The sequence below is a fragment of the Balaenoptera physalus genome, assembly GCF_965194825.1.
Source record: "Balaenoptera physalus genome assembly, chromosome: 17".
Lineage (NCBI taxonomy): Eukaryota > Metazoa > Chordata > Mammalia > Artiodactyla > Balaenopteridae > Balaenoptera > Balaenoptera physalus.
The window spans coordinates 44,363,491-44,390,466 of NC_138895.1; the positions used below are offsets into that span (position 1 = coordinate 44,363,491).

General features: G+C 38.5%; 1 protein-coding gene and 1 long non-coding RNA gene across 16 annotated transcripts in view; both read left to right on the forward strand.

Annotated features, from left to right (window-relative positions):
* LOC309646798 lies at positions 1-10,934 on the forward strand. Its single transcript, XR_014255584.1, has 2 exons — positions 1-371; positions 708-10,934. It is a non-coding gene; the product is annotated as an uncharacterized lncRNA (long non-coding RNA).
* Positions 1-26,976, forward strand: part of ESRP1 (epithelial splicing regulatory protein 1) — a 58,998-nt gene that overhangs the window by 6,133 nt on the left and 25,889 nt on the right. For 9 of the 15 annotated variants that reach the window (XR_014255581.1, XM_082433437.1, XM_082433445.1 and 6 more), the window contains 9 exons: positions 10,935-11,033; positions 11,178-11,232; positions 12,491-12,601; positions 12,729-12,861; positions 12,971-13,013; positions 14,952-15,253; positions 18,643-18,861; positions 21,084-21,318; positions 24,426-24,594. Coding sequence is in view for 13 of the 15 variants with exons in the window: in XM_082433437.1 (XP_082289563.1) it covers positions 10,935-11,033; positions 11,178-11,232; positions 12,491-12,601; positions 12,729-12,861; positions 12,971-13,013; positions 14,952-15,253; positions 18,643-18,861; positions 21,084-21,318; positions 24,426-24,594 (1,366 nt within the window). In the remaining 2 variants the exon portion in view is untranslated. Of the gene's footprint in view, positions 1-10,934; positions 11,034-11,177; positions 11,233-12,490; positions 12,602-12,728; positions 12,862-12,970; positions 13,014-14,951; positions 15,254-18,642; positions 18,862-21,083; positions 21,319-24,425; positions 24,695-26,976 lie in introns of all 15 variants that reach the window. The other 6 variants (XM_082433443.1, XM_082433447.1, XM_082433442.1 and 3 more) reach the window with 4 other exon arrangements.

Below are 26,976 nucleotides of genomic sequence, written 5' to 3' on the forward strand. Positions count from 1 at the left end.
TTTAAGTGATGACCCAGGAATCATTTGAAAAGACAGCTCCAGAAAAAAATGGCAATTCAAGAAACTTTAAAACATTTTTAACTTTGACAGTGTATGAAAATTGACTTGTCCAAAATTTGTCTACTGTGCTAGGAAAAATGGTGTAATTACTGGCATCTTTCAAAGTAGTTATAATTTACTGAATTTGAATAGTGATTTAGATGGATTTAGACATGGATTTTTGTTAGGTGAACACATCTAAAATAGAATTCAATTTTGGATTATGAGAGTGGTTTTGTTTTGTTTTTTCAGTTGATGACGAATTGATGAATGTGAAGACCACATTCTTTGCCAATTCTAAGGCCGCTTGTTCTGATTATCTTGGTTTTAGGGTTTATTTCATCTTCTTTTTTTTTTTTTTTTTTTTTTTTTTTTTTTTAATTTAATTTAGTTTTATTTATTTATTTATGGCTGTGTTGGGTCTTCGTTTCTGTGCAAGGGCCCTCTCTAATTGCGGCAAGCGGGGGCCACTCACCACCGCGGTGCGCGGGCCCCTCACTATCGCGGCCTCCCCCGCTGCGGAGCACAGGCTCCAGACGCGCAGGCTCAGCAATCGTGGCTCACGGGCCCAGCCGCTCCGCGGCATGCGGGATCCTCCCAGACCAGGGCTCGAACCCGTGTCCCCTGCACTGGCAGGCAGACTCCCAACCACTGCGCCACCAGGGAAGCCCTATTTCATCTTCTTTTGAATGGATAAGAATTTTTTAAAGTTTGGATGTATACTCTTGACAAACAGCTGTTCATTGGCACCCCTTTTAACCTCTGGGTTTGTCAAATACATGTAGATTGTGGTAATTATTACAAGCCATCTTTTGAGATGATAAAATGAAGCTGAGATTTTACCCCAAATTCTTTCATAACCAAGATAATATATCTGATGCATTATGTATTGTAAAAGTAAATTTTATAATCACAAATCTTGTCATGAATGACCCATCATCTTTCATCCAGTAAGTCTTTAAAGTGCTAACTAATAAGAGTCATGTGCTAACATATCAGATGTAACACTGAGTAATAGAAGGGTTGGGGACTCGCCCAAAGCCACTATGAGAATCATCATGAAGTCAGATTCAAGTTATTTTCATGAACGTGGGGGTATAGATGTTCATTCTAAAAATTTCTCATCCAGTTTCAGGAGCTAAAGCTTGATTTTTGTTTTATTTCAAAATTTCTTGATGAAAAAGATTGTTTGGATATTTTTCCTAACCATTTGTAAACAGATCAAACCCATTTTATTTGCCTTCTTCTTGGAAGTAGGTAGCTAGAATTTTGGTGTAGCTGATTTAGCTACTAGTTAATTACTGGTTTAGCTCCCAGCAGTGCCGGGAGAAGGGTAGAATAAGCTCATTTGAGTGAATTCTTACAAGAGTTTCATTAGAAGGTTGGGACAGTAGAAAAAGTTGCTATGTGTTTTGTTGGTTTAAATGCTGTATGAATTAGCTCAGGCTGCCATAACAAATACCATAGACTGTGTGGTTTATTAGCAACAGATATTTATTTTCTCACAGTTCTGGAGTATGGGAAGTCCAAGATCAGGGTGGCAGCATGGTTGACTTCTGGTGAGGGCTCTTTCTGGCTTTCAGATAGCTGCCTCTTCCCTGTGTCTCAAATGGCAGGTAGGGGGAGTGGCGTGGCTAGGAGTGTTGGGAGAGATATCTTTCTTTTCCTCTCTTTATAAGGCCACAGACCTAACAGATTAGGGCCCCTTCCTTATGGCCTCTTTTAACTTTAATTGCCTCCTAAATACTCTATCCCCAGATACAGTCACATTGGGGGTTAGGGCTTAAACACATGAATTTTGGGAAGGGACACAATCCCATCTATAGCAAATGCTAAACCATTTAATGTGCTGGTACAAAATAGAGAACAAAAAATTCTGGCAAAGTATTAGTAGATATTGAAGGGAAAGTGTAATAAGTTATCTTAATTTAGAAAAAGACAACTTGAGTAGGAAAGACAGTATATTAAGAACTGTTTATCCCTGACTGCTGTTTTCTCTTTTAGCAAAGAAAATCTTTCCCTAGTAACTGTAGGTCAGATATTAGTAAAAATTTCCATAGCTACAAATAAGAGGTTCTTATATTTAGGTATTTCAGTTTTCTCAGTGTGTTCACAGTTCAGAGAAAGCTTGTTAAAAGCTTACCTATTTTTTTTCTCCTTGGTTTCTTCTTAAGAGCTTCACATATATAAGATTTGAGGTTATTAGTAAACATCTTCAGTATGGTAACCTGGGCTTTTTCCTTGCTCTATGCTGTATTATCTACACAATATATACGTACTTTTTTAAAGTACTATATACTTCTATATAGTTTTTGCATTATCTGACCTTAAAGGTGACCTAAGGTGAATGGGTAAGATGCTATGCTGATTTTTTCTGTCATTCCTTTTTATCCTAGCTCTATAACTATTTGTTGGCAGTTTTTTTTCCAAGTACCATGGAGATGAAAATCAGAAATATTTGACTACAGTAAACAGGTGAATTGTGAATAAAGCTAAGCTGGGCTTCATTTCAGCCATATAACACCTGACATTTGAGGAAGGATCTCATGACCATTAAGTAATGCATTCATTGAAAAATTAGGGAATTTTTCTGTTTATTTTAAAATAGCCTAATGTTAGCCTAGTTTCTTTGGACTTACATTGGAAGTCTTAGCTTTTATAGTTTTATTGCCAATCAAAAAGTGGATTTTTGTTTTTGTTTTATTTTTTTGTTTTTGGCCGCACTGCATAGAACGTAGGGATCTTAGTTCCCCGACCAGGGACGGATCCCATGGCCCCTGCAGTGCAAGAGTGGAGTCCTAACCACTAGACTGCCAGGGAATTCCCCCAAAAGTGGATTTTAATCTTAAATGTTTTTATTAGTGTTTTATTTGCATACTTCTTTCCCATTTAACAGGTAAGAAATGTTATTACGCTTTTCTATCTGTGGTTTTTGTTTTATGTTGCTGCTGTGATCAATTACTTTATGACTCCTAGTCAGAGGATTCATTATTTCCCTGACTAGGCCATCAAACTAATTCCTCAGGTCAAAGACAGTCATACCAAATTTGACTGTGCAGAGGATTTCTACAATGTCTGAACTAAAGAGCTGTCCAATTCTCAGACGACTAAACATTTTCCTTTCTAATATGGAAATGGCACTGGATTTGGAAACATAAAGATACTCATTACGCATCCTTGATGGTTTTGCCAAGTAGATGGAGAGTCATTTGCTCCAGAGGGATTACCTGTTCCACCAGGTAATCAGCGGGGGAGGGAGAGAGGCTCTTGCCAACCCTCAGAAAGGAACAAGTAAGAGAATTTGCAGCTTTGCTTCCTTGGGAAAGTTACTGGCCTTCTCCAAGCCTCACTTTTATCTCAGGTAGTCCCCAGTGAAAGTTTTGTGAACCGTGGGTGCTATGTAAATGAAGCAGTACGACCACTTTGATAAAAGAAAAGGTTTAGGCATTTCTTGAATGCAGTCTTGGTTCATATTTTAGCACATATTTTCCTCTTTTGTCTTTGTGTTGGTTCTAAAACCATTTCTGGTGTTAGTGTTGATCCTCTCTGAGTTATTCCTGCTGCAGTTTTGTTACCTGCTTTGAGTTATGCAGTCCTAGCTGGAAAGAAGACCTCATTTAGCAGGTGAACTGTGGGTGGCATTTTGTAAGCTTTTTACTTAATCATGTGAGATGGTGAGGGTGTGATGATAGGAATTGGGGCCCATGTGATTTTTTTTTTTTTTAAAGGAAGAAATTTATCATAGATCCCTTGGGGAAATTAATGCTAGTTGTCCCCTGCTGAAAGTACATTTTGATTATGAGGCTATTTGTATAATGACTTATCTGTTTTTTTAAAAAAACAAACCTATTTCCCCCACAGTATTGGATGGAATTACTTCCTCCTGGTTTCTTAACCTATTTTTTGTTAGCTTTGTAACTCATGAGCTGATTTATTCTCCTTAATCAAGACCTCTACCGTTGTGTTTATTTCATTTTGCCAAGCCTTTACTAAGAACTCATTTTAAATGAAGTATGGCCTTCTCCGGAGAGCAGGTGAAAGAAGAGAACTATCTGTCAACTGGGTGCTTACTATTTATCCCATCAGTAGCCTCCCAAGAGCCCAGTGGAGGAGGTATTGCCCCCTTTTCATAGCTAGGAAAACTGAGGCTTAGAGATTTTATCTTAAGTTAGAAGTGTCAGCATTTGAACCTGAGTCTGAGTGCAGACAGTCTGCTTGTTAACTAGGGGATAATGTTCTAGAATTTATAAAGATTATTTGAGGGTGGGGTTGGCTATTTAAATAGATTATCTCCCTTTATAAATTTATAGTCTGTGTTTCCTGAGACTAAATATTCAGGAGAAAAGGGAAGTTAATTTTGTAAAATTTCAAAGTTTTAGGGTATTGCATCCATATGTGCTGTTTGATATTATAAGCATATGCCGTTTCACTAGTGCAGCTTTCCATTAACAGGGCAAAAAAAAAAAAATCACTAAACCACTCTTGTCTACCCATCCAAGTGTTAGTAGGGGTGTGTGTGTCTTTCCCTGTGTTTGTGTTTCACCACTTCTTGGTGGGGGTATACGATATGTGCTTCTGTGGGCGTGCTACTGACACAGTGACGAGGGCAATTTTTTCCCATATATTAAAGATGGAGATAATAGCCTTACTAGCAGAGTGGTTAAGAACACGAGCTCTGGAGTCAGATTTACTGGGGATGAATTTACTGTACTTCTCAGCCCCAGTTTTCCTATCTTAAAATGGGCATAACTATTGCAAGGAATAATGAGCTAGTACATGCAACCACTCAGCCACTGCCTGCCCTACTGTGTGCTGTCCAGTGTTGACTGGGTTGTAGCATGTCTCCAAAGAAGAAAGCCATCTGCCAAAGACTCTGAAAGGACTTCCTTATTGATTTAAGACCTTATCTAAACTATCTTACACCTAAAAATTTTTCTTCTAATCTTTCATGAGACTGGTTATAGACCTTTTAAAACATCAGCTACATGTTAGTACAGGTAAGCTTTCAGGGTTTAGCTTCTCCATTTGTAAAAATAGTGTGTGCAAGTGTGGTTCATTCTGCACTTATGTGCTTATTTGTTATGACTAGTTGAACTGGGCCTTTGCAGTCGCAAAACTGTCATTGCTCTTCTTAAAAAATGGAGGCAGATGCTGAATCCTCCTTGGCACCTTTCTGCGTATGAAAGGGATTTTAACTATCACCAAGTGTACAGTTAAGTTGGGTTAGTAGTTGACCTTGTTGGCTGGAGGGGGGAAGAAATTATCTTTGGCACCACATTGGTATGATGTGAGCCAAACTGGCGAATACTCTGGTATGTGGTCTGTAATACGTTAGGTGACTAGAAATACTGTATATTCTTGGCCAGCACTCAGAGTTGTTATGTTAATTTTGTGTGGTTTATTTTGATTATAAAATAATTTACTTTTAAAATGTGAGTTTGGGAATTCCAGGATAGTTTTTTTGTTTTAGAAGGCTTTGGAAGACATTATCATGGAGTCTCCCTTTCCTAATTTATTTATGCCATATAAATGTCTTTTTCTAAAGTAGAAATTTTTATCTTTTTTTTTTTTTACATTAGTTCCTACTTCTACCTTATTTCTTCGAAGGTATAACTGACTTGTCAGTTTTGCGCTTTGTTAACAATAATACCTCCTGAAGTAATATTTGTTAGGATAGATCTCGCTTTTTTTGTTTGTTTTTCCCCCTCTTGGAAAGAGTAAGCTTCTGAGGAATAGAGTTAAAACTATGGTTTTAGATTCCCCAGCATTTATTACTGGTATAAAGAAAGTTTTTGTTGCTTTGGCTCTTAGTTACATTCTTTTACACTGGCATTCTTGATTTGCTTCTTTCAAAGCTCATTTTAAAAATATAGCAGGTTATTTATAGAACCTGTTTTTTATTTTTGTATTTTATTTATTTGGCCATGTGGCAGGTTTGAGGGATCTTAGTTCCCCTACTAGGGGTCATACCCCTGCCCCCTGCAGTGGAAGCATGGAGTCCTAACCACTGGACCACCACAGAAGTCCCTAGAACCTGTTTTTTTAAATTATACAACTCCTATAAGGGTAATTTATCACTTTCTGTTTTCTCCTTCACATAATTGTAGGAAATTCAGTTCTTAGTTGGAGCACGATTTCAACTTTTCTCATGATATTTTATGCTTGCTATTCCTTTGTTCCTTTAGCATAGGAATTTTATTGAAAAATGTCTGGCAATATGGGCAGTTATGTTACTCTTATAAAAGAGTAAACAGAGTAGAAGGGGAAGAAACAAACTTGTTGTCCTGGGGGGGGGGGGGGCGGTGTTTATTGGTAATGAAAAATGGCTTTGAGTTGGAATTTTGAATTGGGATGCAATTTTAACATAGTTTAAACTTAATTGCTCCACAATGTATTTATTTTATATGTGTGCTTCTTTTATTTTTATTTATTTTTAAATTTTTATTTATTTATTTATTTTGGCCATGTCGAGTCTTAGTTGTGGCATGTGGGATCTTCTCTAGTTGCGGTGTACAGGCTTCTCTCTAGTTATGGTGCGTGGGCTCCAGAGTGTGCGGGCTCAGTAGTTGCGGCACACGGGCTCCCTAGTTGTGGCTCGAGGGCTCAGTAGTTACGGCGTGTGGGCTCAGTTGCCCCGCGGCTTGTGGGATCTTAGTCCCCACAACCAGGGATTGAACCTGCATCCTCTGCACTGGAAGGTGGATTCTTAACCACTGGACCACCAGGGAAGTCCCCTACGTGTGCTTCTTTTAGATAGAAACTAAGAACTTAGTTTTAAAGAGAGGTTTTACTAGGGAAAATTGAGTGTTCTGAAACCAAATGTGTCCATTTTCCACAGTCAGAAAAGGTAACTTCTTTTGAATGGATAAGTTAATATTGATGGACTTTGTGGCACTAAGGAAACGTTCCTTCTGTTCAACTATAGGCGAAGTCTCTGGACTTCTGTAAGTTCTGTGTAAATGCAGCAATTTGCTCAGTTGTATCCTGACATGCTCATTTTGTTCCCACCATGTCTGGCTTTACTCTTCCTCGTTTCCTCATGGCGTTTCTCATTTGCAAAGCTGGCTAAGCCTGTTGGTGCTGTTGTGGCTGCCTCAAGGGCAGAATGACTAAGTTGCATGACAACCATAAATCAGGAGGCACAGACTTGTCTTTCCTTCTCTCAAGATCAGACGTGCAGCAAGTAATTCAATATATAATTATAAATTGATAGGAGAAAGAATTGGTACTAAAAGTTTTTTCTCACTTCCGTTTATTTGTTGTTCATGCTGCATTCTGGTAAGAATTATGAAAAACTGAATGAATCTTCCGAAGACAGTGGTGTGAGTGAGTGGGTGGGCGGTTTGGGCATGCAGGAGGTTGGGTGACTTTTAAAAGTTGCTGGGAGCTTAGAGCTGCTGATCTTCCTGGTGTGTGATGACTTGAAGGGAAACATGTTGGGACGTGTTACGTGGGACCAAGTTAGCCAAATGTCTAGAACATATTCTTAATTTAAAAAGTAGAATTCAGTAAAAATAATTCTTCAGCTACAAATCTATTCTACACAGACAGGATACTTTACGTTGTTGCTTTTGAGCTACCTTTTTCACTTGGCTTTCATATCATACATGTAGAAAGCTTCTCACAAACTATTGCTCAAAACAAAACAAATTAAGCAAAGCTTCTTATCTTGGTTCAGGGAATTACAGACACATTGTCAAATCAGAGCTGGGAAACTTGAATGAGTTACAGAACTTCTCTCAATCCTAGTTTCTTCATCTGTTTGGTTTTACTGTTATCTACCTGGCAGGGCTACTGCAAAAATAGGAGGAAATAGACAGTGTTTGGCACAAAATGGTGTGTAGTAAATGCCATCATTTATGTCAGTAGAGTCTTAGAAGTAATAGGTGCTGTGGTAGATGGAAAGAGATGAGAGGAAAGCGGACCTGTGCTCAGGAAATGCATAATACAGTTGAAGAGAGTAATATTTTATAGGAATAGTATCTAATCAACTCTTAACTTGATGGTTGTGACCTAGAGCAGTTAGGGAAGGCTTTGGTGCTGAGTGGGAGTGATCCATGGTCTAATTTGGTTATGGGATTAAGAAGATACGAGGGTTTTATAGGGGAATTACCTGAGCAAAGGTGAGAAGGCTTATGCCTCTTGTCATTGATAGAGGAGAAAAAACTGGTTTGAATTGAATATAGTTTCCAGTTCCTTCAAAGCTTAATTTTACCCCCAAGATTCTGTTTTGGGATAGAAGGTTACGATGTGGCGAACATTGCTGTGGCATTCTCTATTTTTGGCAATTTTCATTCCTCTAGGTCAGAAGTCAGCAAACTTTTTCAGTAAAGGGCTACAGAGTCAATGTTTTAGTTTTTTGCAGGCCACGTACAGTCTCTGCTCATTCTTTTTTTACAATCCTTTAAAAAAATGTAAAAGCCATACTTTTCTCTGGGCTGCACAAAAATAGGGTGAGGCTCAAGGGTTGACTCTTGCTGTGTTTTCATCCATGTTCCTTACGGTGTAGGGTATGCGTGTGTGTGTGTGTGTGTGTGTGTTTGTCTCTGCTGATAGGGGTTTTGCCACAGCATCAGGTTGGTCCTTACGCAGTGTTTCCTTGGTCAGATTTCTTCAAAATTTCTGTCTAGTAATGGTCTCCTACATGTAAAAGTTTTCTCTGAATCAATAGATGGTAAGGGGTTAAGTTGCCCCTCTTGGGAGCTGTCGGCTTATACCTGCGGTTCTCAACCTGGGCTGGGTTTTGCCCACCTGGGGACATCTGGCCATGCCTGGAGACATTTTTAATTGTTATTCCTGGAGGTAGGTAGAGGTCAGCATGCTACTAAAAATCCTATAGTACACAGGACACCGCCCCACCCCCCAACAAAGAATTATCTGCCCTATGTGCCACTAATGCTGAGGTTGAGAAACACTGGCTTATACGATGGCATTGGTCTCCATTTCTTGGATATGTTTCTCTTTATTTCATTGTACGCCCTTACAAGGCTGAAAGTGTTATTAGAATTGCAGGGTTCCAGACATTTGGTGGCAGAGTTTACATGATAAACTATAGCTAGTCACAGCTCTTCTTTCTTAGTTCTGTAAGGATCCATAAAGTTCCTCCCATCTCCCCAGAAAACTTAGGGCAGTTGTCTCCCTAAAGCATCTTCATCCTTTGGCTCTAGTTTTTCTGTCCTATCATTATGTTCTTTGAAAATGGCGCTGAATTAATAAATACTTTATAGTACAGCTTTCCAAGGAAAATCATTTTAATGACCCCAGTCAGTGGTCATTGCTCTGTTGCTTGAACATCTCCTGGGATAGATTTTCTAATCCCTCAGTGGGCAGCAGATTTATTTCATCACTAGATGATTGATGTAAAGGGCGGGATTGCAGGGGGAAATGCAGAAATTATCCACCATTTTAGCTTGATGATTATCCTGTGAGCATACAAATAGGCATCTGGTGAGTTCAGATTTTTTAGTCATAAATGTGACCCTCTTAAAGTGTGATTATCATAAGTTATGAAAGTTGGTCACCTGAGGGTTCTAGGAAGAGCGGGGAGAGCATCACGTATTAAATGCCTGCGTTGTGTCCTGGGCTTGTTTTATCTCATTTAATCTTCACAAGAGCCCAGGGAGGTAAAGATTATCACAGCTTTGGCTTTACAGATAAGCTGAAGTTTAGTGGGGTTAAGTAATTTGCCAAGGAACATATGGCTGCCTTTCTACATGTAGCATATTTAACTACAAAGAAATGTAACCGGTTGAGAGACGACACAAAAATGAATTTGCTTAGCATGTCTCTTTACTGGAGAAAGACAAGAGGAAGCTGTGGGGATGAAATAGAAAGGAATTTTGAATTGAGAATAGAATAGAATATTACTCATTCAGAAGACTGGCTATAATTCTTGGTGGGGAGAAATCTCTGAGTTGTTTTTATATCGTATCCTCTTTGTTTGCAGTAAAATAGTACCTACCGACTTTTTCTTAATACTTGTCTTCATTTATTACCCTTGTTACAAAATACCAGTCAGGAAACATTTTTATAAAATAAGGCAAACATCTTAATAACCACCACTCAGATGGCTGTTTTCATTTTAAACTCGAGAAAAGATAGAGTCCCATAGTAATATTTGTTATGTGCATTGTACTACATTATAAAACTTATGCAAAACTTGATGGAAATCTCTTCTGGTTGCACCCTCAAACCCAACTTGAGCCATGCATTTCTTGAAAAGCCATGTTTCCTGGCTTACCCAAACAGTGTACTCACTTAATCAAAAGCTACATTGGCCATTGTTGGCTCTGAGTGCTTGAACCGTTTCTACACATCTACTCTAAAAGGACAAGCATTTGCTGCCATCCAAGATGGCTGTGTTATGGGGTTCCAAAAATCTTCTAGAAGGGAGTTCTGAATAAAAATGGAGTCATAGATACGTCTTCAGTAATCTGAAGTGTTCTGAACACTAGGCTTAAAAAAGTCATTTAATACCTTGTGGTCTTGAAGGATGTAACTGTATCTTTAGGTCAGCATGGTAATTGCCTTGTGTGTGTTGTAAAGACAGGATAGGGATTCTGTTAACTTTGTTGTACGCTTCATGGTTTGATGCTAAAGTGCTCAGTAGTCATGCATTTGCTACCACTCAATAAACATTTTATTCCTGGTATTATTATTATTATTCCTGGTAATCCTCAGGACATCCTTTGGCCATCTTAGCCCAATAGGGCAATTGGACACTTCAGGAAGCCTGGGTGAAGTCCAGACTGATGGGAAGCAGCTATTTTGAGATTTCAAAGAATTGTCAATCTAGATGCATTTTACTTGGCTTCTTGGCTCCATGAGAGTTTAATTTGGGGTAAAAGCAACCTCATTTTACCTCCCCAAAATGTTTCCTTAACTTAATCTCCCAGGTTTAAATTTTGAGAAGAATAGTTCAGCCTCCCGGTATGGATCCTGTCAAGTTGAAGATATGGGAAATATAATTTTAGCAATGATTTCAGACCCTTATAGTAAGTATTGGTGTTGTAACAATGCGGGCCTAGTATCTGATCCCATCCACTTTCCCTCGCCTATACTTCTGAATCACCACCACCCGCCCCCTCAGCTTTGTCTCCCTGATGGCTAAGACGATGACTTGTATGTTCTCATTTTAGATCACAGGTTTTCAGATCCAGAAAGAGTAAATTACAAATTTGAAAGTGGCACTTGGTAAGTACTTGAATACTATTCCATTTGAGCCTTTTAATGTGTTTTTATTCATATTGTGATATTTAACTCCTGTTATATTTTAGTAACTTTACTAAACCTTTTGGGTATCCATTTTTAAATATTAGGTCATTTGTTAAAGAAGATTGTATTTTAAAGCAAGCTTGGATGTTGGGATTAACATTTAATGAAATATTTGTATCCTTAGTCACTATGACTTTAGGTACCTCATATGTTTGTGCTGTTTGTGTCTGCGATTCTGATTTTAGCCTCTCTGAACTGTCCATCCTCACTGGAAAACTTCCAAAGGAAAAAATCATAAGCTTTAAAAGAGTTCACAAGGTTTTTACTGAGATAATTTTAAGTATGTTCTATCAGCTCCTACTTTAAAGCAAAGGAAATAACTGGGGAGAAGTATGAAATGGTGGTATCTCTGTTTGTGATCACAAGTAGACCTATTTAAGTTTGTAAATCACTGCAGTGAATTGCATGAGATTGCTTGGTGCCTGAAGTGAACAGAAACTTCTGACATGTTTGCCCATAAGAGAGATGTTGAGGCCTATTTAGTTGTGGAGAAAGTGACTCATTAGGAAATGTCCTAGGAGTACTGAAAATATAAATATGGGAGGAATAGAACATCAGAAGGTGTCAAAATATAGAATAGGTGATTTACAAATGACTCATTAAGGTGTGGGAACTCCCAAGCATTTCCATAAACACTCTCTGTGATGCCTCCCTGTTTGATAGGGGAGATATTTTAATGGCAGACTTCTGACCATGTGCACACATTACCGATGTGGGTTCATTACCAGCTTTAGATGGATCTTAAGTTTTGCTGTCAAACTGGATTTAAACCCCACTGGTGTGCTAGCCAGATCAGAGAATGAATTTAAACCTTCTCAGCTGTAGGAACTTACAGGCCATGAGAGTATTGGGAGAACTTTGCTTCCTGTGAATTGTTGCTGCGTTCTTTTGAGAACAAGGAAGCAGCAACTCAGCTGATAGGTGGTTTGCTGGGTGAGCAAGCTGTGCTGAACTGGCATGGGCAGTTGCCTCTGTATAAGTAAACCACCTAAAGAATACTTTGAACTGTGCCCAGATAATTTTTGAGGTTATGAAGTAAGTTGGGCAGTACTACAAGTCTGTCTGAACTCCAAATAAATAATACCTCAGGTGTAAATAGGCCAGTTGTCTTATGGGGATAATAGGTCAGACTGCCTAGCATTAATCATGCAACCTGACGTTTTGCTTGAATCCGCAGCAGCAAGATGGAACTTATTGATGACAACACGGTAGTCAGGGCACGGGGTTTGCCATGGCAGTCTTCGGATCAAGATATTGCAAGATTCTTCAAAGGACTCAATATTGCCAAGTTGGTTTTCCTTAATCTCTATTTTATTTAACAATCCCAAAAGGATAATAGATTTTCTGTCATTTTCTCCTCACTGTTTGTTTTTTTGTTTTTTTCCCTATTGCTTTCTGTTCTGTTATTTTCAAAGGGGAGGTGCAGCACTTTGTCTGAATGCCCAGGGTCGAAGGAATGGAGAAGCTCTGGTTAGGTTTGTGAGTGAGGAGCACAGAGACCTAGCACTCCAGAGGCACAAACATCACATGGGGACCCGGTACATTGAGGTACGTCCTCACAACCTGACATGTGACACCCTGACAACCCTGGCATCTTGAATGAGTGTTCACATCAGAAGGCTCAGAAACTGTATTTAATTTCCCTTTCTTTTCTTAGGTTTACAAAGCAACAGGTGAAGATTTTCTTAAAATTGCTGGCGGTGAGTACCTTTTATATAATGTGGCTATAATAAGAAGAATCTAAAATTTTACTTATATAGCAAAGGTAGATAAATGGAGTCATGAACGGTAGATAAATAGGGTCATTTTATTCCCAATGAAACATAAAAGTTGACTTTTTTTTTTTTTAATAGGAGGAAGAAATATCCAGTAGTGTCAGTGTAATGTGTAACGCTTGCCCTAAGGCTTGAGTCAGCCAACTGTAGTTAAATAGCCATTAAAAATAGTGCTATACAAAGGTCAAAGGGTCATATAAAGTCATGTACAAAGGGAAAGAGTAGTTCATGAAAGAAATTAAATGGTCTGAAAACTACTTTCAAACGGCCATATCAGAATATCTGGAATTGTTGCATATCTGCTTCTATTTTTTCTCTTAACTTTTTTACTCATCAGTGGCTGGGAATATGGTAGCATTCTGGCGTCTAGTATTTTAGAATATATGGTGTTTGTAGTAATATGGTCAGAAAGAAGTGGGAACAGATAAAGTCATTATCTAATTCTTGAGTGATTCATAACTTTAAAACCTAAAAATAACAGATGCATAAAAAATGTTAACTGTGGTTTGTCCAACAGATGTTTTTCTATATGTGTACCTACTCTGTAAGTGTCTATTTTTCTGCTCATATTGTTTTAATTTCCTTTCTCCTTTTAGTATATTATGAATATCTTCTTATGCTACTCAAATTTCTTAAATGTTAAATGCTGTACAGTATTATATGTACCATAATATTTTAAAAAAACAATCCTATTGGGCATTTAGAGCTTACCTCCATTTCACTCTATGTTGCAGTGAATATTTTTGTATCTCTGTATGTGCCACTCATTAGGATAAATCTCTAAAAAGAGGATAGCTAATTCAAAGAATGTGGGTGGACCTTTTAAGGGGCTTTTGACACCTATTGCCAAAATATACTAAGGTGATTTTCACCTAAATACAGAGAATATTTATATCCCTTCATTATATAGTCCTGATAAAAATCTTTGCAACTGTAAAACTTGTAGTAACAACATCCTGTTTATACAATGTGCTGGTATATTTCTTGCACTTTTTTCTTGAGATAAACCAAGGCTTCCCAATTCAGAGCTTCAAGGTTAATAGTGTTTCCATTGTTTGATATTGGTTGGAGATAAAGTATATTTGGAGGTGCTGTGGTCCTGAGGTTCCATGGCAGATAACATTGTAGATGGCAAAGTTAACTAATGTCCACATCAGTGCCTGGGACTTCATGGTATATGGGCAGTATGATAAGAATTTGCGCTTAGGGAAAATGTTACTAGTAAAGGATGTATATTTGAGTATTTGCTGCAGCATTGTACAAAATGCTTTATGTCTGGCAGAGTGTTGATAAGTGTTGAAACTGGCTGCTAAGTATATTCATTATTCTCTCTACTCGAGTATGTTTGGACCTTTCTTAATAAAAATTAATCAGGAAAATAATACCAAAAATCACTAAAGAGCTTTCTATGTAATAACTTATTCTCATAATTTATGAGGTAGGTAATTTTACTCCCACTTTACAGATGAGGAAACTGAGATACAGAGGTTAAACTTGGCTGAGGTCATAGCTTGGTAAATGGTAAAGCCACATTTGCACCCAAACATTTCTAGTTCCAGGGCGTGTGCCCTTAACCACCGTGATGACTAGTTGCCTCTCCTTGAGAAGAATATGGTGGTTGGTCCATGATGTAACTGTATGGCTACCTTCCTATATTAAGAGGGGTATTTTATGAAAATGGTAGGGGGAACGTTTTAAATTTATGGGAAGAGAATTCTGATTCCTGGGATGTTATTATGAATTCATATGGGAGTGTGGGACTTACGAATTAAAGACATTGCCAAAAATTTTACTTTTTTAAATTTGGTAAAGTTGATGTCTTAACCATTTCTCCCTGTGCTTCCTGATATTTGTGTTCCCTAGGTACATCCAATGAGGTAGCCCAATTTCTCTCCAAGGAAAACCAAGTCATTGTCCGCATGCGGGGGCTCCCATTCACGGCCACAGCTGATGAAGTGGTGGCCTTCTTTGGACAGCATTGCCCCATCACTGGGGGGAAGGAAGGCATCCTCTTTGTTACGTACCCAGATGGTAGGCCAACAGGGGATGCTTTTGTCCTCTTTGCCTGTGAGGAATATGCACAGAATGCATTGAGGAAGCATAAGGACTTGTTGGGTAAAAGATACATTGAACTCTTCAGGAGCACAGCAGCTGAAGTTCAGCAGGTTGGTTTTTAAGAGCATGTTGGTGGCTTTGCGTTATTTCTATTCTTTCTTTTTTTAAATTAATTTATTCTTTAATTGAAGTATAGTTGATTTACAATGTTTCAGGTATACAGCAATGATTCAGTTATACACACATATATATATTCTTTTTCAGATTCTTTTCCATTATAAGTTATTACAAGATATTGAATATAGTTCCTATTCTTTATTTCTGAAAATAATACATTATTCATTGTGTTAAAATAAAACTTGGAAATTACAGAAAGTATAAATGCATGAAAAAATATCTATTCTGTAACCAAATGATAGCCACTGTTATCTTAATATACACACAGAAAAAAATACCGTGTTTTTATATAACTGGAATATTGCTGTAGATATACTTTTGTATTCGGTTTCAAAAGTTTACTCATGTCTGAAAATTTTAATCTTTAAGTTAATACTATGTTTCACAGGGGCATGTAATTTATTAATTCTATTGTACATTTGGGTTGGGTTTTTTTCTATCATAAGAAATTTCTAGGTAAACATGCTTATCTGTCAATTTCTTCTTTTTTTAAATTAATTTTTATTTTTGGCTGCATTGGTCTTCGTTGCTGCGCGCGGGCTTTCTCTAATTGTGGCGAGCGGGGGCTACTCTTCATCGCAGTGCACGGGGCCTCTCATTGCGGTGGCTTTTCTTGTTGCGGAGCACGGGCTTTAGGTGTGCAGGCTTCATTAGTTGTGGCTCGCGGGCTCTAGAGAGCAGGCTCAGTAGTTGTGGTGCACGGGCTTAGTTGCTCCGCGGCATGTGGGATCTTCCCAGACCAGGGATCAAACCCGTGTCCCCTGCATTGGCAGGCGGATTCTTAACCACTGCGCCACCAGGGAAGTCCCTATCTGTCAATTTCTCATTGATTTCTTTAGAACTGGATATAGAGTGTGAGCTTTTAAGGTTTTAATGTCTTGCCAAATTTATTTCCCAAAAGGCTTGATCAGTTCCATATTGCTGGTGACAGTGCAAATTGTCCTTTTGTCCTGTTACTACCTTTCAGAATTCAGCGCTGTTTTTGAGGCACAGATGGGACAGCCAGCTCCTGAAGACACACTAAGATCCAAGCATAAAACCATCTGTAGGGTCTCAAGCCTTGCAGCTATTCTTCTTGACTTACCAGCTGAACATTTCTCTTCAAGGGTCAGTTAGTATTACCTTTGCACCTGAGATCCTATAGACTGTTTCACATGGCTCTTCAACTTATTTTACTTGGCTCCATAGTAGAACATAGTCATTTCAATGATTCCTTTGGTCTTTTGCAAGCAGTTCAGACACTGACTCTGTTCTGTTTCTTTTTCTTCTTTTTTTTTTTTTTTTTTTTTGGCTGCGTCGGGTCTTCATTGCGGCTCGCGGGATCTTCATTGTGGCTCGCAGGCTCTTTGTTGCAGCGCTTGGGCTTCTCTGTAGTTGTGGCTTGCAGATTTTCTCTCTCTAGTTATGGCGTGCAGGCTCCAGAGTGTGTGGGCTCTGTATTTTGTGGCACACGGGCTCAGTAGTTGTGGTGCACAGGCTTAGTTGCCCTGTGGCATGTGGGATCTTAGTTCCCTGGCCAGGGATCGAACCCATGTCTCCTGTATTGGAAGGTGGATTCTTTACCACTGGACCACCAGGGAAGTCCCTGTACTGGTACTCTTGAACCCTAAGCTATGAGCATACTTGTAGTTTAAACAATTTTGTACTTTGTTGAAAATGAGTATCATAAATTCTGAATCTCTAAGATATGCTGAGCATGCTTAAGACTTCAAACACCCTTCCCAAACTAGAGGGGGAAAAATGAGATTTTTATTTTAGATCTTTAATTCGAAGAACAGTTTCATGGAAATCATGCCTTAGAATGGACTACCCCAGAGCCTTGGCTACTGTACATTAATTGGCTTGGTTGTAGAGTATGCTTTTTCTGTTTGACTCAGCCATAGGTGGTTTTGAGTGTGGGTGAACTTTTCGCTTTCCAGCCTCCCATCTCTAATAATTTATTTAATAAGTGTTGAAGTAGTCATAGACTTTGCACTGTCTTCTTTTCATTAATAATAATCATTTCTTTCAATAACTTTTTACTGATCTCCTATTTGGCAGGTACTGTAGGTGCTAGACCTTTTCCTGTCCCAAGTTTGTTTATAACATTTATTTTCTATTCGTGTTCTTCCCCCTAATGTTTGTACTGTGTCTGAATTGTTCATATAGTTTCTTAAAGTCTTGCTTTCTCTTTGGCTGTGTTGTGTTTACTCTTTGATTGTTGCCACCTCTTATTCAGATAGCAACTGGACAGGGTGTGAGTGAGGAAATTAGGGCAATTTGCGGGGAGTTCATTGATTGTCTTATATTTAGTTATGAACTGATAAAGGCTGCAGTGGTAAATGGTTGAGAAATCCTGGGGATTCTGCACACGGCATTTGCACAAAGGCCTCCTCGTATTATCAACTAGTAGGCATATTCTAAACTAAGACAAAAGTCGACAACAACCTTGTAACATGAGTTTTGCCTGGGAGCAATTCGTTCTCCAAAATGTACCTGATCTCGCATCCATTCTCAAGATAGCAGGATTCCATGAATTTAAAAGGTAGCCAAGGGACTTCCCCAGCAGTCCAGTGGTTAAGACTCCGCCTTCCAATGCAGAGAGGCATGGGTTCGATCCCTGGTCGGGGAATTAAAATCCCACATGCTGTGCAGTGTGGCCAAAAAAAAGATAGTCAAGATCCCCTGTTTTGCCACTGTCTCAAATTCACATGATTATTTTTATTTTCACTAATTGATTTTTTTCAGGTTTATGTTACCCAGCCATTCTGCCTTCTGCTTTATTCGTTATAAATGTGACATATTTTAATATAATACAGTCACTGTTTGACCGTGGTTCCTTTGCTGGGTCATTTTCTTTATATTTCTTGGGTCTGGAGGTGGAATGTGAAGACAACATTGAGAGAAACACTAGTGAAATGAAATCTAATAGGTTGTACATAAGTCCACATTTTAACAATATGTCCCGATTCTTATAAAAGCAACAGACTTTAAGGATAGTTGTCTCACGGCAGATAGTGAGACATTTGCCCAGGTGGATAAGTCCTTAATCTAAGTGCATTGTGTTGTGTGTGGTGTATATCTCAGCAGGCGTCTCACAAAAGTTGGTATCATGCTTTCCCAGCTGAAAACCATGAACAACTTTCTCCAAGAGTGCTTCTCAAACTTTATCATGCTTGTGGATCACCTGGGGATCTTGTTAAACTGCAGATTCATATAGACTAGGTCAGGGTGGAGCTGAGATTATGCATTTCTAGCAGTTCTCCAGGGATGCCAGCACTGGTCTGAAGACAACATTGGAGTAACAGGGCTCTAAACCACTTCTATTTTGCTTTGAGTACAGGTGCTGAATCGATTCTCCTCGGCCCCACTCATTCCACTTCCAACCCCTCCCATTATTCCAGTACTACCTCAGCAATTTGTGCCCCCTACAAACATTAGAGACTGTATACGCCTTCGAGGTCTTCCCTATGCAGCCACAATTGAGGATATCCTGGACTTTCTGGGGGAATTTTCCACCGATATTCGGACTCATGGGGTCCACATGGTATTGAATCACCAGGTAAGAAAGTCACTTACTGGAAAACTGACTTGCTTATTCTTATTAAATACACCCTTCCAATAAAAAGGTAACAAATGTTCATCAGTTGTATAGTAAGTCTTAAAGGAAAGATTTAACTATAAATGCATGGGGTCTTTAAGATGAACTCCAGAAAGAATGCTATCATTGGTATGGTAATTCAGATTCACCTGATTCCATCATCACATATATCCATCAAATTATCAATAGCATTGGGTAGGAGACAAATACATTACCAGTCTAATACAACATTTTACTGTTGCAGTTACTGAAGTCTGCAGCTCTGCTGCTGTAGTGTGAAAGCAATCATAGACAATATATAAACCAATGAGCATGTCTGTGCTCCCAAGTATTTTGTATCCATAGACTGTTTAGAAATGACTTATTTTATTTCACATATATATAGTAGATATCAAATTACATTCAGTAGAGTGCAAACTCAAAAAGAACTTGTATATATACCACCTAGAACAGTATGGGATTATAAAAGGCGCTCAAATGTATTAGTGAATTAATTGTTGAGAATCCTCTATCAAAATCTAATCAGATTCTTATAGTATGCAGTATATATTCTAAGCATATTAAAAGTAGTTCCTGGCTTGGTATCTCTCATTTTTTAAATAAAATTAATTATATTAGTTGCTGGGCAATTTGCCAGTATTTTGTGCCATCATAAGCAGGACAGAACTTTAAAAACCCATAAATCACGTAGCTGTAATTAAAATTTTGGAACTCTTTATTAAAAGCAAAGTTGTATCAATTTTTGAAAATAAGATGTTTTCTGTGCATCATAGTCTGAATATAGGTTTGTATTAAAAATACCAATTTTTTCTAAACTGCTAGTTTCCCACTTTCTCTTTTCATGTGATGATTTGGTCACATTCATAACCATAATCCTGTCTCACTGGAAAGTGCATGCCACTGGGTACAAGGAATCAGAAAACATTGAGCCCCTGTTTGGTGTTCCACACCAGCACATGCTCATTCTAACTCTCACGTCAATATTAAGCTATGCAGCATTTTATCTGACTAGGAATCCTCTCAGCATGCTTCACTGATGGGATTCGTTTTGAGTAAAATTCCCCACAGTTCAGCATCACCAGGGAATTGTTCGGGTTCTCTCTGAGTCACCACTTCTAATAACCTAGGGGCTATTATTACTCTATGATTAACAACAGTGGACAGATTTGCCTCTCGTTGACCCTTGTGACCTATTGTGACTACACTTGGGAGAAATGCTTCTTTGATGATGGACAAGCTCTTAGCTGCCTCGAAGATGTTAGTTTTCCATCTTGGACTGGGTTTCCCTGGTGTCCTTAACTTCCCTGGTATGGTAACTCTTATGGTAACTTGCATGGTAATAATTTGCAATAACTAGTCCCTTAGAGACTTTAAAGAAATCCATAAAATAAAAAAGGAGTCTTATAAGCTGGTTGTGCCTTTTTTCTCTCCCATAAAATGTCTGTGCTAAATAAAACTAAGGCATTCTGGTTCTGTGGAGCAGAAATCTACCAGCTTTGTTTTAAATAGGATCTTTAGCAAGCTATTAGTAACAGAGGAAATGTCTATAAACATCTGTCGGCCAAGGTTTAAAACAGAGATGCAAGGGAAGAGGTGAGAGAAGGGCTCCCAAGCAATGCTGATGATAACAGCTCTCACCACCCTTCACTGTGCTTTGCAACTCCCAATTCCTCTCCTCCTTCCCTATCCACAAGCCACGTCCCAATCTAGGCTTCAGGGAGAAGGGGAAGGGATGTTGCAGGTCAGTGAGAGACAGACTTGAAAGACAAAAGAGAGCACTGGTTTGTTCAGTTTCATGTAGGAGGATGCATAAAGCTCTAATACTGGTTCTGTTACTAGCTTTTCTCAATTTTTTTCTCAAGATTTAATCAGATTTTTCAGAAAGGAAAAACCCAGTATACAAGCCTATACTTTGAAACTGCAGTCACAAGGAGACGCTTTCAAAAGTCCATAAATCTAATTCTAATTGATAAAAAAATCAAAAAGGATCACATTCAGCTATGAGCTCTCAAAACTATTTCTTCAAGGTTTTGTGGGCAATTCTGTTAATTAGGTGATGAAACGTAAGTCTGATTTCAGCAGATCATAGTGTCACCCAGATGTTATGGCCAAAATGTCTGTACTGTGGGTGATTGTCACTGTGCATGTTTTGTAAGCAACCACTTCCTTGTTGAAGGAGACAGTCTCCTTTTGTTTTTATTCTTCCCCCACGTGCTCAGGGACGCCCATCAGGAGATGCCTTTATCCAGATGAAGTCTGCGGACAGAGCATTTATGGCTGCACAGAAGTGTCATAAAAAAACCATGAAGGACAGATATGTTGAAGTCTTTCAGTGTTCAGCTGAGGAGATGAACTTTGTGTTAATGGGGGGCACTTTAAATCGAAATGGCTTATCCCCACCGCCATGTAAGTTACCATGTAAGTTTTTCTTGGGTCTTGGCGCTATTCTACGCTATATGCTGGTAGGTGCTTAAGCTGCTTTCATAACTTTCTGTGCCCCTGGTTCTTTCTAAGGCAGGTGAGGTGGTTACCTAAGGCTTTCCCATCTGAAATCGGTAGTATCTGGTAATCATTTAAGACCTTGGTTGTGGACACCCATAATTAGAGATTCTACAAATACCTCCTTTCAAATTATATTCTTGCTTTTCCAGTGATAAGCACTTGATTTCTGAAGCTTAGTGTGCTCAAGATAAGCACTGACTCTGGGAGACAACCTGGCTATGTAGATATTTTAATACATAATAAATATTACATATTAAATACATAACATTTAAAGGTAAAATAAGTATGGACAGATCCTTTTTTTTTTTTCTGCAACACATTAAGCTTTTTTGTTTTGTTTTTTTTAAAGAAGGGTGAGTTGATGCCCGTTTTGCATTTTTAATTTTTTGAGCAGTAAGTATTTTTGGGGAAGGGTAACCTGAAGAGCATCCCTCTTGCTCTCCAGGATATCTGGAATGAGCAAGTTAGTAAAAAAAAGATATAAATGCGTAAATAAATTAGCCAAAGTTACCATTGGATCGCAGGATCAGTGCTTAATATCAAGCCATGCTCTTGCTCATTGGCACCTGGGTGCACGCCATCTGGAATCCTGTTTGAGAGGAATAAGCCCTTTAGTCGGGAGACCAAGTTCTGGTTTGTGACTAAGGAACATTTGGGGATCTGATGTTTAAAACTTGAATTTTCTGACCAAGTTTTCACTTTTGAGTAAGACATACCTTGTTAGGAAGCATGCTGGTTATGTTTAAAGAAAGTAGCACTTGGAATACAGTCCAAAGATAACTGAGAAAGTAAACTGGATTATGTGCTTGATTCCAATAAAGTGGGGAATGTTAAGACATCACTTTCTGGTAAAGAGGGATCTATACCAATAAACCTATTTGATAAAGTATTATTCATAGGACATTCAGTAGGGCTTAATCCTTTATTTCCCTTGGAATTCCTAACTGCTAATGTTCCATTTATCTGCTGCTTGCTGTTGGTGGATATCTAAGAGTTGATCATTAATGAGTATCAAGTTGTAAAAATTCATGATTGGGCTTAAGTGGATATCTTAATGTAATCTTAGTTGTAGGTTTCCTGTCCATAAACTACTGATAATATCAGTAACTTTTACAATTTCTCGTACTGATAATCTGTCAGGCATTATGAGATAAGGGAATTTCTCCATCATGTGTAACCCAAATTCTTTTGCTGTGATATCCTTTTACTCCTCTCTTCCTGGTGGAAAAGTCGTCATTACAGACTTTGTAAGACTTTTACTTCTTCCCTTTTCCCCCTCACAAGCCCTAAAATAATAATAATTTCCCTGTTGGTCCAGTGGTTAAGACTCTGCACTTCCACTGCAGGGGGCACGGTTTCAGTCCCTCATTGGGGAAATAAGATCCCGCATGCTGAGCAATGCGCAGCCAAAAAAAAAAAAAATTTTTTTTTTTTAAATCTAAATGCATTTTTACATAAGATATATTTCCATATCTTTTAATACTGTCTAAAAATTTTATTTAAAATTTGGCCATTTGTCAATTTAAGTGGAAGAGTTCACTCATTAAAAAATCAGAATTCTAATTTATGCATGCTAATATGTTTCTTCTACTGGACTTTTTTTTTTCCTGCCAACTCGCTTTAGGCAACAATCTCTTTATGACTTAGGTGCCTCGGTTTGTTCTGTTTGCCCTTTTTGTGGACTCTTTTAGGCCAGGGATTATAATTTTAAAATTATCTACATTAGGTATCTACCATGTAGCAATTTTTGATGGGTATGAAGGAGGTACCCAAAAATTGAATATGAAATCAATATGTTGGTCTTGGGGTTTTTTGTTTGTTTGTCTGTTTTTGTTTTTTTTTTGGCCGTGCCGCGCAGCTTTCAGGACCTCAGTTCCCTGACAGGCGTTGAACCTGGGCCACAGCAGTGAAAGCCCTGGAATCCTAACCATTAGGCCACCGGGGAATTCCCAGGTCTTGGGTTTATGTACCCATATTCAGCTGACTGACTCATCTCCATAGACATGTAGAAACTCATAAGAAGAGCAAAAGAGACAGTAGAGATTTTCCTGTGAAAATTATCCAGTGGGCTTCAGCTATTTGCAACATATATTAGGTGGTTCTAGGTTTGAAAATTAAAGTCAGGAATTCCAAATTCAGGCAACCTCTCAGTTATCTCTTCTGTTGGGTGCAGATGGCTTGGAGAGTTGTGTTCATCCTACACATTAAAGCCAGTGACCAGCAAGTGGTCTGACTTAAGTGAGTTACTGGGCCTTGAAGATGTTGCATAACCAAAAGACAAAGGAATTCCATCCTTTCTATTTTCTATTTAATCTGAATCAGATTTTCATCAGCTGATTCTCCAGAAGACTTGCACATATATTTCTTCAGGGTTATCTCCCAGGTTGGATTTTTTTATTTTTTAGACTGGTCTGAAGATGTAGATTAGCATCAAAAACCCATCTTCCGGGTTGCCTTGAAGTGTACATGATCCAGAGTTAATCTACTCCTTTTCGGTCAGTTTACTCTGGCACAGTCTATGCTTTGGCCTAGTACATGGTCCTGGTGAATAGTGTTTTATCATAACTGTCTTCATGTTGTACTATAGAGTAGGTAACAACACGAACTAGCAGCATAGTGCTCAAAGGGGGAAAAAACCCAGCTTTTGGTTTGAAGTTACACTAAATGTCAGTCTGTCCCATGTTTCTTTCCTCAAAGAGTTAGTTTGTGGTAACTGGCACTTAGGAGTGGGGGAAAAAAAATCACATGTCATGAAATGGTTGCAAAGACTTGAAAGTCCACTTGATACTGGTTTTTCCAAATTTCAGACTAAGAACCTTTCTTTAAGTTGACAGAGTGTGTGAGATTTGAGATTGCTTCTAGGTGTTATCTGTATAACCAAAAGGAAGATGCTTGGGATGGTATACTGAACTGGTCTCTTTCTTTCAAATGTATATAGGGAACAGCGACCTTGTAGCTTTAGTGCTAGCACATGTATCAACTACTACAAATATATCTCAAGGTCTCTCTCTTTGCTTATTTAGGCCTGTCTCCTCCCTCCTACACATTTCCAGCTCCTGCAGCAGTTATTCCTCCTGAAGCTGCCATTTATCAGCCCTCTGTGCTCTTGAATCCACGAGCACTGCAGCCCTCCACAGCATACTACCCAGCGGGCACCCAGCTCTTCATGAACTACACAGCGTACTATCCCAGGTAAGGCTCTGATGGAAGTGGAAATGAGGGACAAAAACAAAGGACTTCTTTAATAGCCGCTGCCTGAGTTCACAAAAGAATGTTGTCTGCCACGTTGAAGGTTAGCATGACCGGCAACGGTTTCTGGTCATATCTCTGACCAAGAAGGTTGTTTCAAGACAAACCAAAATGTTTATTTTTTAACCATCTATTGACAGCATGATCTTTTAGGTTACATGTGTATACAACTTGCCATTTTTCCTTCTATTTTAGGGTTGTTAGTGAGTAGCACAGTAATCGTTGTAATAGGGTGGCAGTATCATGTGAATGAATTACAAAACGGGAAAATCCATGGTGAGGACAATTATATTTTTAAGTAACATGAGTTCATGTCAACCCACAATAAATAAAAACTGTTGCTTTAAATTTTATAGGGCTTGTATTCTTTCCCCTCTAAATCTTTACTAACAAGTCCAGAATGAGATTATTCAGTACTTTATTAGAATCAACATATTTTAAATCTGATTATTTTTAGTTGTCCTCAATTTCTTGGAGGCAACAGGATATAATGGAGAGAAATTTGTCAGTCTGGAAATTGGGAGACCTGAGTTTTGGTCTCATCTGTTCTTCTACCTGAGGCAATTCACTTGACCTTTCTGGTTGTTACAAGATGATGAGATCAGCCAAGCTTTTGGAGTCCCTCCCAGGTCTGATTGCCTGTGATTCTAACTTGGATATATAATAACCTCTCGTTCTCAATTTTCTTTTCAAAAAAAAAATTTTTTTTTTTTGTTAAAGTCTTTGTTTGGACTTTCCTGGCGGTCCATTGGTTAGGACACTGCACCTCCACTGGAGGGGGCCCAGGTTCGATCCCTGGTTGGGGAAGATCCCACATGCTGCAAAGCCAAAAAAAGAAAAAGTCTTTGTTTAGCTACTAACCAGTTCACTTTATTAAAATAAAATTTTACTTTGGCACAAACAATATTGCTCAAAAAATTTTTAAAGTATACCAGACCTTGTTTTTTCCTTCTCAAGCTATTTAAAATAAATGTTTTGAGTACATCCACCAATGTGTATGTGAGGTTTCTGATAAGTGGCCTGGAACTTACCTATCTGATCTCTGTGTGGTGTTTTTTTTGGGTTTTTTTTTTTTTGTTTTTTTTGGCCTTGCTACGTGACTTGCAGGATCTTACTTCCCCGACCAGGGATCGAACCCAGGCTCCCTGCAGTGGCGGTGCGGAGTCCTAACCACTGGACCGCCAGGGAATTCCCTGTCACACTGTATTTTTTATTCCCTCTCCATCTACAGTTTCCCAATAGGGAGCAAGAACTTTGGAATCTTGGTAGCAGTGAAGCTGGTAGCCACTATTAATTAAATTTGTTTAATTTTTTTAGGAATTTTAAAAACATTCATTAATGCTATTGAAAATAGCATTATTGAAAATAGCATGCTATTGAAAATAGCATTTTTGTTTGTTTGTTTTGTTTTGTTTTTTGAAAATGTTCTTTATTCTCCTGGGGAAGGAGAATAGGGAGAAAGCCATGATAATCATCGGCTGGCCATCTTTTGAAAACTTGAAAGGGCTCAGAAGCATGAGTAATTGTTCATGGTTGAGTACTATGTCAGACACCCAGCCCAATCCCAATCTGTCACCTTCTCTAGACCCTGTGACAGTCACTTGCTGGTAGTGGCTCTGGTTATAAGAAAGATCTCTGTCTTCCTGTCTTACACCATCAGAATGTCAGGAGTGGAATGCTTTGTGCCACTGGATGCCTGGTGCAATTTCTTGTGCCTATAATACACTTGCAAAGTATCCAATTCCACCATTGCCTTGCTATCTGGACACTGTTAAAAGAAGGAATCTCTTAGAAATAGTTTTCCATCATAGTGAGACGGGAACTTGAGTCTTGAATTGAAGCCCCAAAGGCAAGGGGGAACTGACATTTATGGCTCAATAGCTCCTGTAATTTTGGGCCCCTGCTTGTATGTTAATTTTTTTCTACTAGTAGTTTTAAAGTTTGTAATGTCCTCATTATTAAGTCTAAGAGGATAGAAGTAGTGAGTAAAAGTAGACTCCCATTTTACACAACACCAAGGTCAAAAGTAACCACTACTATCTATTTGATAACATACACGTATCTGTGTGCTTGTAAATAATGTGGCGTACTAACGTACTGCCCACTGGTTTGTTTTGTCTGTTTGTTTGCTTTAACTTGCCAGTATGTCATTGACTTCTTCCCTAAGGAATATCTGAATATTTACCTCACTCTTGTAACTTCCATATGATATCCCAAGAGTGAAAATATATCATAATTTAACAATTCCTTTATTTTTATAGACATTTAATTTTATTTTTCTGTTAAACAAAACTCGTATTGATCTTTAAATACTGCTATTTCTGT